The sequence below is a fragment of the Xyrauchen texanus genome, chromosome 10, assembly GCF_025860055.1.
Source record: "Xyrauchen texanus isolate HMW12.3.18 chromosome 10, RBS_HiC_50CHRs, whole genome shotgun sequence".
Taxonomy (NCBI): Eukaryota; Metazoa; Chordata; class Actinopteri; order Cypriniformes; family Catostomidae; genus Xyrauchen; species Xyrauchen texanus.
This window is the reverse complement of record NC_068285.1, coordinates 13,212,802-13,231,667: the sequence shown is the minus strand read 5'-3', so window position 1 is coordinate 13,231,667 and position 18,866 is coordinate 13,212,802. Positions and strand designations below refer to the sequence as shown.

The window sequence follows — 18,866 nt, the reverse complement described above, 5'->3', positions numbered from 1 at the left end:
TATATCAGGGTAACCATATGGAGTGTATACTGCATCCAGCTCTTAAAGAGACAGAGAGAGGAAAATTAAGTTAGCGTTTATCTGTAAAAAATGCTTGAATTGTTTTGACTTAATCAAACATGTATAAAAGGCTCATTTTAAATCTATATGTTTTTTTACATTTGGTTGCCCAATGACAGGACGGATAGATACAGATCAGGTGGAGGGCAGGAGAGATGATGTGAAAGCTGAATTATGCTACTTATTATGTACCGTAAGTATGTTTCAACCCCCAAAGTCAAGGACTTGCAGTGAGTTCGATCAGATTTAGAACTAAAAATACGTTCTGAGTTAAAGGAATATTCCGGGTTCAATAAGTTGAGCTCAACAAACTGCATTTGTGGCATAATGTTGATTTCCACAAAAAAAAGATTTTGACTTCCCCCTCCTTTTCTTTAAAAAGAGCAAAATCTGGTTTACAGTGCGGCACTTCAAATGGAAGTGAATATGGCCAAACTGTAAACGTTAAAATACTCACTGATTCAAAAGAACTGCGACAAGATGTACACAAAATGCATATTAAAACGATTTTAATGTGATAAAATTGCTTATTAACCTCTTCTGTATAAAGCTATATCCAATTTTACAACTTCGTTGCCATTATGTTGTAATGCCTAAACCCTATAACAACCATAAAAACAACAATTTAAACAAATAACTCACAAGTTTTAACAGAACAATGAATGTTAGTACTTTTTTTTATTATAAGCTTCACATTTCTGCCTTTAAAATCTCAAAAAAATTGGCCCCATTCACTTCCACTCTCTCACTGTCACCTCAATTTTTGCTTCTTATTTTTTCTTTAAAAGATGAAAGGATGTAATAGTACAAAAAAAAAAGACTTAAATATTGCTTTGTTTCTCATCCATACCTATTATATCACTTCAAAAGACATGGATTAAACCAATGGAGTTTTATGTATTACTTTTATGCTGCCTTTATGTGCTTTTTGGACCTTCAATGTTCTATCTACTATTCACTTACAATGTATGGACCCACAGAGCTGAGAAATTCTTCTAAAAATAGTTGTGTTCTGCAGAATAAAGAAAGTCATGCACATCTGGGATGGCATGAGGGTGAGTAAATGATGAGAGAATTTTCTTTTTTTTGGGTGAACTGTCCCTTTAAATCCTGCAAGACCATTTTGTATATGCAGTTCACATCCAAAGCAGCAGGCGGCACTCGTCATCCTCGAGCTCAGCGAGAAATAAGGAAAATAAGGAACAGTTAGCTCAGTAACATTTCAACACAACATGTCTAAACTGCAGGTTTTAAACGTTTTTCTGACAGAGAGGTTAACATTGGCCGCCCAGGATATTTTTAAGGCGGTTGAAGACATATTTGCAGACTATAATGAGGAGATTTGTCGCTCCAGACGGGAGATAGAGCTGCTGAAGAGACGACTGCAGGAGGCTGCAGCTCGGTGTGATTCTGGTCAGTGAAATCACGTAAATCCGAAGATCATAATTTTTTGTTTTTTCTTTATTTATTTTTTTCTCATTCATGTTTGGATTTTTTTTTAGCAATTCATAACGAAATCTCAATAGTCAGAATCATTAGTGCATTTACCCTAGCTCACTAAACCAACCGAAGCCCTGTAAACTATAGTATTAGTTTTACCGCGTTGATATCACATCAAGTCAGTATAAAACAACTTTTTTTTTTTTCCCATAGGTTTTGTGAACTAACATACAATTAAAGTAAAAACCGCACAAATTTATCACCAGGATTCTTAAAGGGACAGTTCACCCAAAAATAAAAAATCTCTCATCATTTACTCACCCTCATGCCACCCCAGATGAGTATAACTTTCTTTCTTCTACAGAGCACAAATGCTCTGTTGGTGCATTCAATGCAGGTGAATGGTGACTAAAAATTTGAAGTAGGGGTGTAAATCAGATGTTTCATCACGATACGATCTTAAATCGATTCTCTTGGCCTACAATCCGATATTTGTCAATACTTCTAAGTCAGCGCAATATGATTTCGATTTGATTCGATTCGAGGCCCTGCGATCGATATTTCATTATTATTCACACACACAAGTGATCATCAGTCGTTTCATTACAGCTTATTTTTCTGTTTAGTCCAGTCAAAATATTTACATACCCATGACTTGTTTCCAACTATCAGTGCTGTTCAGAACATCGGCGTTGTCAAGACGTTTCACATGATGGATGAACTGCTTCATGGTCTTTAAAATAGCAAATTCTCATGTAAAATTCAAATGGGTCACATGTGCAACGATATCGATGGAAGCCTGAATTAATTGTGCATGTGAGGTGCTCTATAATATTGGATAATTGGTCATTGGATTGATGCATCTATCCAGATCGATGGATCATTACATCCCTACTTTGAAGCTCCAGAAATCACATAAAAGCTGTATAAAAGTAATCCATATGACTCCAGTTGTTCAATCCATGTCTTCAGAAGCGATATGATAAGTGTGGGTGAGAAACAAATCAATATTTAAGTCCTTTTTTCCTTTAAATCTCCACTTTCACATTCTTCTTTTGTTTTTGGCAATTCACATTATTTGTACATATCGCCACCTACTGGCCAGGAAGGAGAATTTATTGGACTTAAATATTGATCTGTTTCTCACCCACACGTTATAGTTCTAGATGGGCCTTAAAATGAATCCCGACCCACACACGACACTGTGTGGCCTGACCCTACCCGGCCTGAACAGTACCGTCAGACTTTAAGCCCGAACCTGAAATGGCTCACTATCTTTATAATTTCTTCTCCTAGGAAATACTGTTGCAATAGGCTATATTTTATGTAAGCATATAGGCAACATTCGTAACGGTATTGAAACCGTAAACATACAGTTTTAACAAGGCACGGCAGCCCTTCAGTACACCAGAGCATTGACTTACCATTTATGCGCTGAAACTTTGCTTGGTGCAGAACATTCTGGAATAATATGAAACCATGCAACAGTCCCCTCTTTACAGGCTGAACTTGTTTATACATTTACATTTATGCATTTGGCAGAGGCTTTTATCCAAAGCAACTTACAGTGCACTTATTACAGGGACAATCCCCCCGGAGCAACCTGGAGTTAAGTGCCTTGCTCAAGGACACAATGGTGGTGGCCGTGGGGATCGAACCAGCAACCTTCTGATTACCAGTTATGTACTTTAGCCCACTACGCCACCACCACTTTATAATGTTGAATCTTTGTGACACCTGTGCTAAAAACAATCTAGATGCAGTGCAATGAAGGAAACAGAGCGGAGGTGTCTCGATGTGTGTTCTTAAAAATTTTACGTTATTTTTAACTTGACACAGTGTTTAAAAAGTGCCTGTCCTGCCGAAGAAACAGTGAGACACGTGCAAAAACACAAAGTCCTACTTGAAAAACTGACCCGAACTCAGCCCAAAACCCGTTGGGTTACAGACCTCTACCACACGTTTCATATTGCTTCAGACGACATGGATTAAACGACTTGAGTCATATGGATTACTTTTATGCTGCCTTTATATCATTATTAGAGCTTCAAATTCTGGTCACCATTCACATACACTGAATGGACCAACAGAGCTGAGATATTCTCCAAAACATCTTCATTTGTGTTCAGCAGAAGTACGGTAGTCACACACATCTGGGAAGATATGAGGTTGAGTAAATGATGAGAGAATTTTCATATTTGGGTGAGCTATACATTTAATGCTCATAATTGTTTTGCCTTATTCATCCTCCCCTTATATTATTAGCTTTTTTAGGTTCACAACCATCCTTCTAATGTTTCTCTACATTAACCCATTATAGAATCACAGCCCTGCACCTCTGAGACTCAAGCACTGAAATACTCACAGACGTTTTCAGATGAGCAGTGGAGATCTGAACATGACGGGAAGGATACAGAGATGCATGTAAAACTTAAGGTCTTTACAAAGCAGGAGGAGAATAGAGTGCAGATGCCTGTGTGCAATCAGAACACATCCTTGTTGCCATGTATGGACGTTGACCGTGATCAGATGGTCAGCAAAGACGTTGCAACTCACAAGATGGAAAACCGCGAGACAAATTTGACCTTCATCAACGAGTCTGCTCAGATTAAGAATGAACCTGAGCCTAGTCCTGAAACTGGTAGCACCTGTCAGGCACAGCACTTCACAAGATACAGCTCGGATGATACAGAAGACAGTGATGCATCCAGCAACAGCATCAAAATGGAAGGTAGCCACATTGGCTTCCCTACTCATAAGACACAACCGCATGAAGTAAGTCTCTACATTCAGGTTCGCTTGTTAAGCACCGTCTCATTTGAAAGTTTTCTCAAAATTAACTATTATATTTGTAGTCCATAGATGGACACCACTTGTAACAACTGTTGTAGTTGAGTTCTAAGACCCCTGTAGCCATAAATGTGATCTGATGGATCTTATTCTTTTACAGTTGCCCAACAGAAATCAAGAGATGTTGACACAGCATAGGACTGAGCGGTCGCAAATTAGAGAGAGGTAGTGTCTTAGATTCTTGAGTGTTTATGAAACCCTTCAACTGTGCTGATTTGAGTTTTATGTCCTGATTCTGATTAAATGTTTTTGATTTTTCTATTGGTTAAATTGTGCTGCTACTAGCGTGTGTAGACAGCACAAATCCTTTGCCTGCCATACATGTTATATACATGTTCTTTATTTGAACGATCTGGAAAAGGATTAAATCCCAAGATTGATTTTATACTCCCTCAACCCTCTGCAATGCGAGTAAATCACTTTAGCGGCGTACACACTGCCAGCGACATCGCGCGAGACAGCGACACCATCCCATTCATTTTCAATGAGAGCACAGCGACTTCCGGCAACACGAGCTGTCGCGACCGTTGGCGACCAGATGTGGCCGTGTCCAGCGACGCAACAAAGTTGAGACAAGTTCAACTTTATTCAAATGAAGAGCGACTAACGGAAGCGACAGCCAATAGGAGAGAAGACGGGAGAGCTCACATGATCCTTCTCTCTCTCTCAGCTCCTGCAGTAACGGAAAGATGGATGAAAGGCTAATTCTTGCTGTTAGCAATTTTCCAGTGCTCTATGATATGTCCCACGTACAAGGACATTTGTAAGAAAAATACTGCGTGGAAAGGTGTATCTGAGATCGCGGGGATTCCAAGTAGGTTTAAATAATCAAATAGTCTGTAAAATTAACTATTAAATGATTTGATTTGAAGATGTGTTACATGTATGACAGCAAACAAAACCATATAAATGATCAGATATTGTGAATAAACGTACAGCAATGGAATGACATCCGTGAATGTCATTTATAAACGTTACTAGGCAACCAGTAGTGGGAACGCCCACTAGCGACTTCACCGCCAGCCGCTGGCAACCTGCAGCGACAAAGTCGCTGGCAGTGTGTACGCAGCTTTTGTCTGTGATTATTTTATCCACTGGCTAGAAAGTGTTCACCAACTGTAAATGAGTTTTATAGTGGTGAAAATGATCAGCACTGACATCCTTTCACTGGGTGTTGAAAGTAAAAGTTTGGTTTGACTTGTTCAGTGTAAGATGCGTCCAAAGACGAGATGCATGCAACCCATTTGTCATTAAATAAAATAAAAAAAAATCTGTTTTGACAGACAGTTGGTGAAAAAAAACAAGAATAAAGAAATATTAAAGGAATATTCTGGGTTCAAGACAAGTTAAACTCAATCGACAGCATTTATGGCATAATGTTAATTACCACATAAATGTATTTAAACTTTTATCTGAACCGTAAAGTTGTTTAAATGGTCGTTTTTACAGCCATTTTAAGGTTTGTTGACATTACATCATCATGGCAACGAAGTTGTAAAATTGGCTATAACTTGCAGATATCCACGTACAGGATGTAAGGACTGGCTCGTTTAAGCCCAGAACGAAAGACAAGCACACTGCATATGTGGCAAAAGCTTTGGAAAATCCAAGTCTGTCACATTGCTTTTGGTGTAAGAAAATATAATATTATAAGGTTTAGACTGGAAATACACCAGATATTAGCAAGAGTGCAGTCTTAAAGATGTATCCAGATGAGACCTTAATTTGGTAAATACTGTGCAGTGTCCTGCTTTGGTACAAGTTAAGGCCCCCGGTATACTCACAGCAAAGTTCTTCTCTCAATACCGAAAAGAAGTTTGAAACAGCCGAGCAGTGATATAATGTTTGTGAACATTTAGACACCAGCCACATCGCTGGCGGGGGGGCATTTAGAGGAGCATTTACTGTAAATATAAGGATGCACAAGACTACATGTAAAACCTTAACTAATATGACATCGGTAAAGGCATCTCTTTTGCATCGGCAAAGCATCTCTCACTCCCAGTCAGTTCCCCCCCCCGCGTATTCTCACACACACACACACAAACGCAGTAGAACCACCTGGCTGCATCCGAGACACCAAAGCATTTTGAGGACACAACATTGTTTGAGGTAAGTAACGTAACAGTATCCACTGCAGTTATCCACTTGTCCAAACACAATTTTATCAATGTATGACAGCAAACAGATAACGTTACTGCAGAAGTTATCATTGATGCTATTGTTAGATTAACGTTAGCTAACGATGTTAGCTGTGAGTCTCCTCGCTTATGCCGACTGACATATCCGGCTGCTCGTCGTGAAAAACAATGTATAACGTATTTGTGACAGGGCGGGGCCGGGTCGTGATGCTACATCACCCCTAATCAGGCTAATCAAGCCTCAGAGAGGGATAAAGGCCGACCGGAAGCTGCAGTGGGACAGAGAGAGAGATTTACGGGCAGCTGCCCGACACCTTTGTGTGTTTGTCTTTTTAAGTTCCTTAATTAAAATATTATTTATATTGTCAAGCCGGTTCTCGCTGCCTCCATTTCATTAATCCCTCACACAGGTATGTAACATTATATCTAGCTAGTTAGTTCATTTTATAATGTTAACATTATTACCAGCGGCTCTGACAACGTAACTATTTAAAAAAAAATAACCAGGTAACCACTTTTGTTTAATTTTTTTTGTTTTGACCATTTGTGAACTGCGTTCATGGTTGTTTGCCATGCTTTGTGGGAAGGGCTGGACTGGCAATTTGGCATACCAGGCATTTTCCCAGTGGGCTTGACCGATCCAGGGCGGACTGGCCAGCAGGAGAACTGAGCGGGCCAGTGGATCGGCCGCAAAACGTGCCAAATGGGGCCAGTTGCCATGTAAAATCCCGGGCCAATTTCTCTTCCCAGTCCAGCCCTGTTTGTGGGTGTGACTTTTTTTGCCATGTCATCATCATTCATATCTATAAAACCAATGTGTTGTTTATTAAATTACTACTAGAGTTCAAAATTGTTTGCAAGAGCACAAAGTTCTTCATAGACCTAGCCTCTTAATTTTGCTCTCAAAATGCACCAGATTGATGCATTGAACTTTGAAATGTAAAAAAAGTCCTTCCGGGGGATCATGCTCCCGGACCCCACTAGAGGGTTTGAGGTCCATCCACCACAGTCTCACAAAATCCTGTGGGGAAACACTGACTTATTTTAACTGACTTAATGGGAATTTGCTGTCGGCCTCAAAAGTAGGTGAAGATCCAGGTCACACCTACTGCCATTGGTCCAAATCATCTGTAAGTAGGTGTCTAGCAATGGTACAACGTTTTTTTTTGAATGTTTGCGCTGGTGAGCTGTTACGAACCACCAAAACAAACTCAAAAACACCTTCGTTTTGGCGACATTTTGTTCGAAATTACCCTTTTGTTCTTCAATTTCACATGAAGTATACCGGGGACTTTACTCAGTTGTAATACCCTATTGGTCCATTGGTGGACTACCCAACTTTGTCGAAATAAGACTGATCATTGTGCATTGCAAATCTGCTTCCATTGTGAAGTGTTTAAATGCACAGTACCGTGAGCACCTAAGACGTTTTGAATGACACCACAGAGAGTATTCTAGCACTTGAGCATCAGGAATTGACAGACACTTATCCTCTGAAGCATCACATTGTTCTCGCACAACTGGTATTCTAATAATTGACAAGCTGTTAAAATTATTTTAATTGATGCACTAGATCAGAGGTTCTCAACACTGGTCCTGGGGACTCATAACACATTTTGTATGTCTCCCTTTTGTGATGCACGGTTCAGTTCATGGAGCACTCGGCTATTAATCTGAGGATTTGTATCAGATGTGTAAAACAAGGGAGACATCCAAAATGTGCAGTGCTGTTGTACTCCATGAACAGAATTGAGAACCACTGTACTAAACCAAGGTTTTATACTATCTAAATTATATATGATTAACTTGTTTGGTATACAGTGCTGTGAAAAATTTATAATTTTTTTTGAAGCAAAAACGTTATCCAACACCTATACCACCCGTGTAGAAAAACTAACTGCCCTTACTGCCCCCTTAAACTTAATAGCTGGTTGTGCAGCAACAACTGCAACCAGATAACTGGAGATCAGTCTTTCACAACGCTGTGGTGGAATTTTGTCCCAATCTTCTCTGCAGAACTGCTTTAGTTCAGCCACATTGGAGAGTTTAAGCATGAACTGCCCATTTAAGGTCCTGCTACAGCATCTCAATCGGGTTTAAGTCAGGACTTTGTCTAGGCCACTCCAAAACTTTAATCTGGCTTCTATTGAGACATTCAGAGGTGGACTTACTCCTGTGCTTTGGATCATCGTCTTGTTGCATAATCCAGTGGTGCTTGAGCTTCAACTCACGGAGTGATGACAGGACGTTCTCCTTTAGGATTTTCTTAGACTAGAATTCATGTTTCCCTTAATTATTGCAAGTCACCCTGAAGCAGCAAAGCATCCCCACATCATCACACTACCACCACCATGCTTGACCGTAGGTATGATGTTCTTTTTGTGGAATTCTGTGTTTGATTTATGCCAGATGTAACGGGATACGTCTTCCAGTTAACAGTTCCACTTCCGACTCCTCTGTCCATAGAACATTCTCCCAAAATGTTTGAGGATCATCAAGGTGTGGTTTGGCAAAATAGAGACAAGCTTTATTGTTCTTGTGGATTAGCAGTGGTTTTCACCTTGCCGCTCTTCCATGGATGGCATTTTTGGCCAGTGTCTTTCTAATATCATGATCTATAACCCTGCAAAAAATATATTGGCATCTATGCTAATATTATTGTATTTGTTTCTCTGCCTCAACCTTGAGATTCATATTCAGAGGTTACCAGAGCCAGCTAGATCAAGCTCTGTTCCTGCTTGGTGTCAGACTCCACAGCTACAAGTGTCTGAGTGATGATGACTTTATGCAGCCGGTGCCAGCCAGGCATCACTTCAGTCTATTACAATGGACTTCAGAGGATTAACTGATGCCAACTCCAACTATAAGGCATGGGATACTTCATATGCCACTGCCTGAACCTTGGAATTAGGATAGACCTCACTGAAACTGATCTCCGTCCGCATCACCTTGGTCTAATGATGGACTACACTCTTAAAATGGAATACACAGACTATCAATGCATTGCCAACAATAACCTTAATAAGCCGCCAACTAACAAAGGACAATGCATCTATGTGAACTTCTGCAGTTAATCCAGAATGGACTTCAAAGACATTAGTCATTAATCTTCCAGTTCATACAAATCTTTGTTCAAACACTGACCCTTAACACTTACTTAGATTAATAATTTTAAACCATGACCTGCACTGCACATAAATAACTAATATTGGCATTATATTCATGATGTTAGCCGGAGGGGAACTGGCCCCCACTGTGAGTCTGGTTTCTCCCGAGGTTATTTTTCTCCGTTAACCAACATCTTATGGTGTTCCTTGCCACAGTTGCCTTCGTCATGCTCACTGGGCTTCCAAATACAATTATTATTGAATTATTTATTTTTATAAACTATTTACAATCATATTAAATCATACTACACAATGGTGACCAATGCTTGCTTTTCTGTAAAGGTGCTTTGAAACGAGGCATGTTGTGAAAAGTGCTGTACAAATAACTTGATAGTGGAGTCATAAACGGTGAATTTTATTGTGAGGCCTGCAGTTCCTTTGTTGTCCATGGCTTTTTGTGACTTCCTGGATGAGTCGTCAGTGTGCTCTTGGAGAAATTTTGGAACATCAGCCACTTCTGGGAAGGTTCACTATTGTGTCAAGTTTTCTCCATTTGGAGATATTGGCTCTCACTGTGGTTTTTTTGGAGTCCCAGAGCCTTTGAAATAAATTGGTAACCCTTCCCAGACTGATGTATTTCAATCATCATTTCTGCGACCTTTGCATAGTGAGCTACTGGGTGAGACCTTTTAGCCAACTTCATGCTGCTGAAAAAGTTATGTAGGTGTTGATTTAATTGAACAGGACTGGCAGTAATCAGGCCTGTGTGTGTGTGTTTAGTCCAGCTGAAGCCCGTTATGAATGCAGTTTCATAGATTTGGGGATTTATATCTAAGGGGGCAAATACTTTTTCACAAAAGCCCAGTTGATATTGGATAACTTTTTTGCTTCAATAAATAACATAATCATTTAAAAGCTGTATTTTGTGTTTAATCCGATTGCTTTTGTTAGATTTTTTTTTTTTTAATCTTTGAAACAATCTAGTATAAGATATATACAAAAACATTAGAAATCAGGATGGTGGCAAATAATTTTCACAGCACTGTACATGCCTGTTGTAATAACTATTGTTTGTATAATTCTTCTTACAGGATCTCTGCCAAGATGTCTGCCAGGCTACGGGTAATTATAGATGGTAAAATCCACAAGCTTGTCTTGCCACGTGGAATCCCTCAAACTGTACCTGATCTGAAATATCTGGTACAAGAAACATTCATGCTTGACAGGGATTTCTGCCTACACTTTATGGACTCTGATTTTGAGGGTCATTTTTTTTCTTTGATGGACACTGATGAAATTAAAGACAAAGACACAATCAAAGTTGTTTTCGTAGAACCCCAGCCTGTAATGACAATGACTCTTCAGGAGTGCTTGAGTTCCATTGGCCAGGAAACTGATCATTACTCCACTATGCCAAATGAATACATCAGCTCATCGGGATCCCGAGACCCAGGCATGTTATTCTCACCTGAGAGTACTTCGAGTTCTTCCCTTCGTTCTCATCCTTGGCCCGCTCAATTCGAGGTACCTTGCTTTGCATTTGACACCGAGCTCATTCTTAAAGCTGGCAATGAGGCATACATGAAAGATGGAAGTTTGCTCAGCAATCCAAGTGTCAAATCTGATATTCTGGAAAAACTTGCTGAAAGCATTTTTGAGTACACCGCATATCCTTCCAGTGCTCAAAGGGAGCAGGTTGTCGAAGCCTTGGTACAAAAGCACCCGTGCCTTAAGGAGCCTGGATCCTTAAATGGCTTATATGGATGGAATACCAGACTTAAGTACAAGATGGGCAATTACAGAGCAAAGATCAGGTCCATAGGTTGCCCCGAACTTGATGCAAACAGCATTAAGAGAAAAGCCATAGATGAGAGAACTCCAGCCAAGAACATTAAAAAACCAAAGAAGGCAGAGGTGAATTACCTACCACCACATCCCCATGGTGAAACTGATGAGACCCTGGAAAAGGAGCGTGTGGAGCTTCTGAATGCGGTTAAGAAGAGGGACAACAACCAAACTCTCTGTCTGAAAATGCAAAAGACCTTCTCTTACCGCAGAAAAGAGATCATTTTACAAAGCCTTCCTGTGGCTCATCTTAAAGCAAGATGGCCGGCTTTATTTCAGCCCTCACAGGTATGTTTGCTCCGTTTTAAAGTGCCGTAAAGATGTCTCTGCCACATATACCCAATGGCGTTTGCGTTTCATTTCAGATTGAAGAAGAATTCCAAAGGATTACTACAATCCGACTGCAATCCACATTCATGCAGAAATTAGACCTCTACACCCCAAAGCTGCTGAACATGTTCCAAAAAAAGGGTGGTGCGGCAGGAGGGAAAATCAGCAAGACCATGGATTTGCTCTATATGGTATATGATCATTGTACGGATAAGGAACACGTTTGAATGTTGTATATTAAAGTACAATTTTTAATATACAGATTTGCTCTTTTGATAGAGCAACACCATTGATAGAAGAAGGCACGTCGTTATCAGTAGCCTCATCACATACCTCGGTGAGAAAGTGGAAAACCTGATAAAGGAGTACAAGGTAAAACTGTAGATGTTTTGGCATTGTCTTGTTTTGGAAATCTCACCACGTTTCTGTTGATGTTTAAAATGGGTTTGGAAACAGTAATTCATAAGTTTTATCTATTGTGATCACAGTGGTCTTTAGAAGTAGTCAAATAATTATTCTCCATTACAAATCGAGATTCTTGACGAGCGATTTTTATATCGTCTCCCTGATAAAAAGGAGAATTTGTCATTTAAGTAAAAAAATTGCACGTTTATCTTAATATGCTTAATACAAGAATGGATAGACATCTGAAGCTAGTGATCTCCAAGATGTTTTGTCTCTTTAATTCTTTTGGTTTAGTGCTTTAATGCACTGCTGTTGCAGCCATCAGAGCAAATGAAGCTGTATAAAGCTCCTAGATCACACCTAAATCCTGTTTACTTTTTGTCTACTGAAATTTATTTGGAAAGATATTTTTATACTATAGTTAATTAGCCATTTATCTGTTATTTACCCTGTTAAAGCAGTGTTTTGTATCAGTATATCCTTATGAAACGTATCTGATCGGGGTCATGTGGGCATAATGTAGCCTAATTATACATTGGTTCCAATGTACCGCCTAGTTGATTATGCAAATTTGCAGTTTTGCACATCCTTATCTTTTACCTGCAAATTTAATGGAACAATTGTCATGTCAGACAAACATTGTTTGTCTTGAACAAACATTTCTTTCTAAGAAAAAAGGGGCTAACGCTGAATATAGCTAAATATATCGTAACATCAAATCGCAATACTTTGAATCGTTAACTAAATTGCAAGATCTCTGGCAATTCACAGCCCTAGTGGTCTTAAATGGCACGTTTCCACCTCATGTTATGGTTCGACTCACCTCAACTCTACTCGCTTTTCTTTTCTGAGCTTGCATTTCCACTGCAGCTTAGTGCCACCTCAACGTGGGTGGGATTATAGGCTGATCGTCATAGTTGCGCCGACTCTACTGCGTGACATCATCTTAAATGTCCAAAACAATAACATAACTGCTAGCTGTTAGCTACTAGCTCATTGTGCTGCATAAAGCAGATGTTGCATGGTGATTTTACACAAGTGTAACAGTTAAATTGGCCTCGTTGTTTTAGAAGCTTCCAGTAGCTGGTCAACTAAATAAAGTGAAGCTTTCAAGCAGAGTATAGAGTTAATGTAACAAAACTTACCATCCTCCATCGTGGCTGAGTCCAGGGCTCTCTCCCTCCCATTGTTCGCATTTTAGATAGCGTCCCTTTGGTCGAACCACTTCCACTTTTCCTTGATGTGGAAAAGTCAACTAAGTTTTTTGTAACTTTTCCTTACACTGTTGGTAGGTCCGGTGGAGCCGTGCGCGGCCACCAGCGGATACACTCCCTGAGAGACTTTATCGTTTCGCTCATCGCTAACGAGTGGACCGTCTGCACCTCGTTTATTGACCTCGGCGTGGTTTTGTGCACAGCCATTTCTTTTTTCACAATTCAACAGTCGCATGAACAAATGATACTGTTATCGCTTTTGCTAACTTTAAAACTAGCGGGTTGATGTCGCGTGAAATCCAGTGACGCTGGTAGTGACGATTCTCCCTGACCAATCAGTGATCTGCAGGATATTGACGTCACATTTAGTATCGGCTCGGCTCGCTTGGAACCTCGATCGAGGTGTTGCTAAAAAAGTATCAGATACCAGGTACTATCCCACAGTCTAAATCCCCAAAAAGCAAGCAGAGTCAAGTTGAGTCAAGTAGTACCATGCAGTGGAAAAGCCCCTAAAGGAAGCACACTTAAACTGGACTGTGGAACAATGGACTATTTTACTGGACATGTGGACTATAACCTGGTAATGACATGGATGGATGGATGACATGAGTATTTAAATGCATTTAATTACATACATACTTAAACATTTCCTGTTCAACAGCTCTTTTAAGCAGGCTAGGAGAGCTATGGAAACTTTGTTGAATATTATTACATTTTGTGTTGGTCTTTATCATCTTACACTGGTTTGACTCCACAGGATCTGGATGATGATGACGACCTCACTTCCCTGATCTTCAAGATTTTTGTCAATAGCAACGTTGCTGATGACAACAGTCCCACAGTGGGGATAGTCGTTGAGGGAGCAGAGGTGCTTACTGGTGTTTCCGATATACCCCAAGCATGTTCCTTCCTTATGGGACTCATTTATGCTTTAAACCTGAGCTACCCTAAAGAACTGAAGTATACATTTGAAGTTTTTCAGAAGGTCTTTTTGGAGCTGGATGCAGGGAATCTGTCTTCAAAGGTTCACACTTTAAAATGCAAATTACTTGCTTAAAAGGCTTAGGTTTTTTTGCATATGTGCCTCAATTCTTTTTTTAGAATAAAAATTTGTTCACAAACTTTAAGTGTGTTCTGGTTGAAGGTTGTGTTAATTTCAGTGTGGCCTAATTTAATTTGTGTTAAGATATGAAACTGTGATGTAGCACATTCAGTTCGATTTGCTCCTGATGTAATATTGTAATTTAATTTGACGTTGTTCTAACATTGTACTATACGTCATTGTTTCCCAACCACTGTGCAGATTGTCAGGTGTGCCCTGGAAAATGATCAAATTCCACAAAATAAATTAATGCATGAAAAAATAAATAATTTCAGGGATCCAAACTCAACCTTTCGGAGAAATTCGGCATTTTGAAACCACAATTTGGTCACTTTTGTGATTGTTCAGAGCGATGATTAATGTGCAAAGGTGAGTGATATTTATGTGTTAAGGGTCATCACATGACTCGTGTCAGCGCTGCAGAATACATTGAAGTCTATGAAGGGACGTCACACCAAAGTGTTTTTCACACACACACATTTTTGCTTCATCAAAAACATAAACGAGTCCTTTTATTACTTTCTGCTATCAAAGAAACTGCAAGCTTTTTTCTCTCTTCCATCGCACCTCTGTGACACTTTCTGCAACTCTTGTCATGTGGAGGGCGATGCGGCGCTTGACGCTGGGTTCAGCCTCCAGATCCAAATTAAAGAAGTCGTCTGTCCGAGGCAAAGACGCAAAATCTAATGACAATCACCTCAGCATCAGTCTCCGTGGATGCATTTCATTACGCACAGGGGAGTTTAAGTCGATGCGGACCAGGAGGAAAGTTCGAGTTGTCGATTGATTCTGTTCAGTTCATTTTTTTTACATGTTCTGTTCATATTTTAATTGTGTTTTTTTTTTTGTTATATTACGTTGTTCATTTGTTGTGTTTTACCTGCTTCGTGTGGTGTCTCTGTTGTTCATCTGTTCTCTTCATGAATAAATAAATGCATAATCTGTTAATTACTCATCCTGTAAATTCATGAATAAAAATGAAAATGTGAATGAAAATAAAAGCTATTAAATGTCTTATTATCATTAAAATATGAAAATTAAAATGATGTGTAATAATAGATTATGACAGAATTTTTACGATGAGAATGTCTAACGCAAGCACTGTAACTTTTTTTATTTTTTTATTTACATAGCTGAATTTCAAACATTACAAGTTTACACGCTAAAGTTTAGACGGACAGAAAACTTGGACAAGTTATTGAAAAGGATAAATATTGACGATGGTTAGCTTATGTGGGATAGTGGTGTGCTGTAGAATTTTAGCAGATAAAAAGTCTGTCAGAAAGTCCGAAAAAAGGTTGGGAAACACTCATAATATATATATATATATATATATATATATATATATATACACACACACACACACACACATGTGCACTATATTCAGTTTTAGGTTTATTGTTTTAAATAGATCAAGACCACTGTTCATGTTGACACAAGTACTGTTGCTGCCCTCTTGTATACCAAGTTTGATAGCAGGCCTGTTCCTTTGTACCCATATTTGTTACAGGAATGTGTTTGTTTAATAGTTTTTTTTCCCTTAAAAATGACAGGCCTCTTCATCTTACAGGTCGCTAAATTTATTTCTGATGAATGTTGTTGTAATGTTGCAATTCAATCCCATTTACATGCATATTGTTTGTCTTGTGACTATACTTTAAAGAAAAGTGAGAATTTTATTATTGAAAAATTGGCCTCCATTCACTTCCATTGTAAGTGCCTCATTGCAACCCAGGGTTTTTGCTTCTTTTTAAAGAAAAAAAGGGGCAAGTATAAATTGTGGTAATCAATATTATGCCACAAATGCTGTCGATTGAGCTTAACTTGTTTTGAGTCTGTGATATTCCTCTCAAGTTGAAAACATGAAATGTCTAAAATCCAAAAGGTCAAACAAAAATAGGTGCAATTAGTTGCTTCCATTTTTAAATAGGTAAACCAGCCCAATATTGTTTAGTGTTATAAAACCTTAAAACCAATATAACATAAAATGTTTTATATATTAACTTATATAAAATAAGTATAAAAAAGGATTCAAACTTAAGTGGCAGCTGAAGGTGTTTGTGTTTGTCCAAGCTGATTCTCACAAAGCACGTGTCTGAGTCATATTTCACCCTCAAAATCAAACAAGATTTTTTTGTCTTATGTTTAAATGTAATCAGGTGAATTCAGTAAACCGCTACTTTTGCATGTGGTATTTAAGCACAAAAATAAACTAGTTTAAGAAGGCACTGTGAGTGCTGAAATAGTGCTGCGTCTTGAGTATTTAAATGAAGGCATTGTCATTCCTTTCTGTTTCAGACTGCCAGGAACTCCGACAGGAAACACTTTGTCCAGTTCCCGGCATCATGTTCGCCAGGGAGTGATTCTACCTGATGTGTGTTTAAATCAAGTGTCCCTGGAGAAACAGAAAAAACTATATCTAGCTTCAGCGGGGAAAGACGGGAGACCAAGACCAGAACGCTTTGCTGTGCTTTTGTTTAAAAGTCTAATACCACATACCCTTTATCAGCACTGGGCAGGTTCTGTTAACTTTGATGGCTCCAGGGGGAAAAATGCACTTCCTAACAACCTACGGCAAACCATATCAGAAATGGTATGCCAGAAATTCCATAACCTTGCAGCCCGTGACTGGAAGATGATTAGAGATCGGATTAACGAACTTCTTCGTACCAAACGACTGACTTTCCCCCTTTTTTAAAGCCATTGTTCAGCTGTTAACATGGTGCTATTATTGCTGATTTTTTTTTTATTTTATTTTTTTAAGTAATTTAAATGTATTAATAAAAAATGTTTTGTAAGCAAGCACTGTTACATTTACATTACATTACATTTATACATTTGGCCGATGCTTTTATGCAAAGCGACTTACAGTGCACTTATTACAGGGACGTCCACTGTAAGTGATTTCTGCCCACACATTTTAATGAATACATTTATTTTAAAAAAACAGAAGGAGATGGTTTTGTTATTTTATGGCTGAGCAGCATCAGTGTATAAAATGATCCCTTAAAAGGAGCATGCAGGTTAAACCATCCTAAGTGTTTTGTTTTGTTTTATGAGTGAACGTATGTGAGTGAACGTATGTGTGTGTGTGTGTGTGTGTGTTGACAGGCATCGTGGTGACATTTGCCCGTTGCTGACTCAATGATCACCCTCTGATGAACACAGCATTCTGTCACTCCGGAGAACGGACGACAAGTATGCAATCAAACAGCTTTCACTCTTGATAAATGTGAATTCCATCACTCCCTCTCTTTATCTTTCTGTCTTTGACCGCTCTCTCTCACACACATGTGCCATTATTCATTCATGCTCTTATGCAGAAAGATGTTCTGGGATAAACAGGCAATATGCCGCTGTGTTGTGTATTATAGCAGAAGGACAATTCATGTTTCCAAAAGGGTGAAAAATCACGGGGCTGTTGTGCTGTCAACTCACCGTCAGGCATGTATCCAGGGTCGAGTGGCATGGCGGCGTGTGCCTGAAAGAATGTGAATGAAAAGCCTTGTTTCTGAAAGTTCTCACACAAAGAACAGACATATGACAGTAGCCAATAGATACCTTACAGTAAGTCTCAAAAATAGTCTGAATTTGGACACAGCAAATTTCGGTATTTTTATTTTGTTTTCCAGTACTACATTTCTAAATATCCTTAAAACAAGACATATACTTCAGAAGAAAAACTGCATAAGATACTGTGGGTCCTATTTTAAGAGCTCTTGCACTATACTCACATTGCAGTGTCAACGGGGATGGCCATGAAGATTTGGTATTTTCGCGCAAGTGTTCGGTAAGTCTAAGCGCAAGTGGGTTTGGCGAAATTTCGTAAGGAAAGCGCTAATGGGCTGGGACAAGTGCAATTTAATTCTGAGGTTCTTCTCTGGTTATTGCACCATCCGCATCCTATTATATAGTCCATTCTCTCAAGCACCAGCAATATAAACAAGACAGCACATTCATAAGAAGTTGGTAGTGTAAATGGACTGTATGCAATGAATTGGAAGAATAGAAATGTTTCTATGAAAGTGACGCGCTCCTTTTATTAGCATACAAAATTTGATTCTCATCAGGTTTTGGATGTAAACTCAGATTTCAGAGAATGGAAGTATTATTAATCATTTTCATCTACTGAAACCCAAATCTTGGCTTGTATTTACAGTGATTGTATCGGCACGCACTTCACTTCTACCGGTCGATTTTGATTTTGAAAAATGTAATTAATTTATTGAAACAAAACAATCAAAATAGTCCAAAAAATGTATACCATATCCAAACATTTTACCCTCCCCAACTTCTTTCACCGGGCCCTTTTTCAGTGACTTAAAAATCAGTCAACGACAACAGGTGGAAAAATATTAATACAAATTATCTC

General features: G+C 38.9%; 3 protein-coding genes across 6 annotated transcripts in view; 1 reads left to right on the top strand and 2 right to left on the bottom strand.

Moving 5' to 3' along the window:
- LOC127650920 (zinc finger protein 449-like) overlaps window positions 1–18,866 on the bottom strand; it is a 451,526-nt gene that overhangs the window by 202,046 nt on the left and 230,614 nt on the right. The gene's annotated exons all lie outside the window — the stretch shown is intronic.
- The window catches only part of jupb (junction plakoglobin b), a 148,793-nt gene that overhangs the window by 1,330 nt on the left and 128,597 nt on the right, over window positions 1–18,866 (bottom strand). For all 3 annotated transcript variants that reach the window (XM_052136571.1, XM_052136569.1, XM_052136570.1), the window contains exons 14-15: window positions 17,933–17,975; window positions 1–41 (exon numbers count right to left, since the gene is read on the bottom strand). The exon at window positions 1–41 is cut by the window's left edge and continues 111 nt beyond it. In XM_052136571.1, coding sequence (XP_051992531.1) covers window positions 1–41; window positions 17,933–17,975 — 84 coding nt within the window. The remainder of the gene's footprint in view (window positions 42–17,932; window positions 17,976–18,866) is intronic.
- On the top strand, window positions 1,247–15,446 carry LOC127650914 (uncharacterized). Of its 2 annotated transcripts, none has more exons than XM_052136567.1 (7): window positions 1,247–1,473; window positions 3,821–4,275; window positions 4,451–4,515; window positions 10,690–11,731; window positions 11,809–11,964; window positions 12,053–12,145; window positions 14,150–15,446. In XM_052136567.1, the coding sequence occupies exons 1-7, from the start codon at window positions 1,293–1,295 to the stop codon at window positions 14,447–14,449; spliced, it is 2,292 nt and encodes a 763-aa protein (XP_051992527.1). In that variant the 5' UTR covers window positions 1,247–1,292; the 3' UTR covers window positions 14,450–15,446. The 2 variants fall into 2 exon arrangements, with proteins under 2 accessions (XP_051992527.1, XP_051992528.1); XM_052136568.1 differs by having other exon boundaries at window positions 12,036–12,145; window positions 14,150–14,281.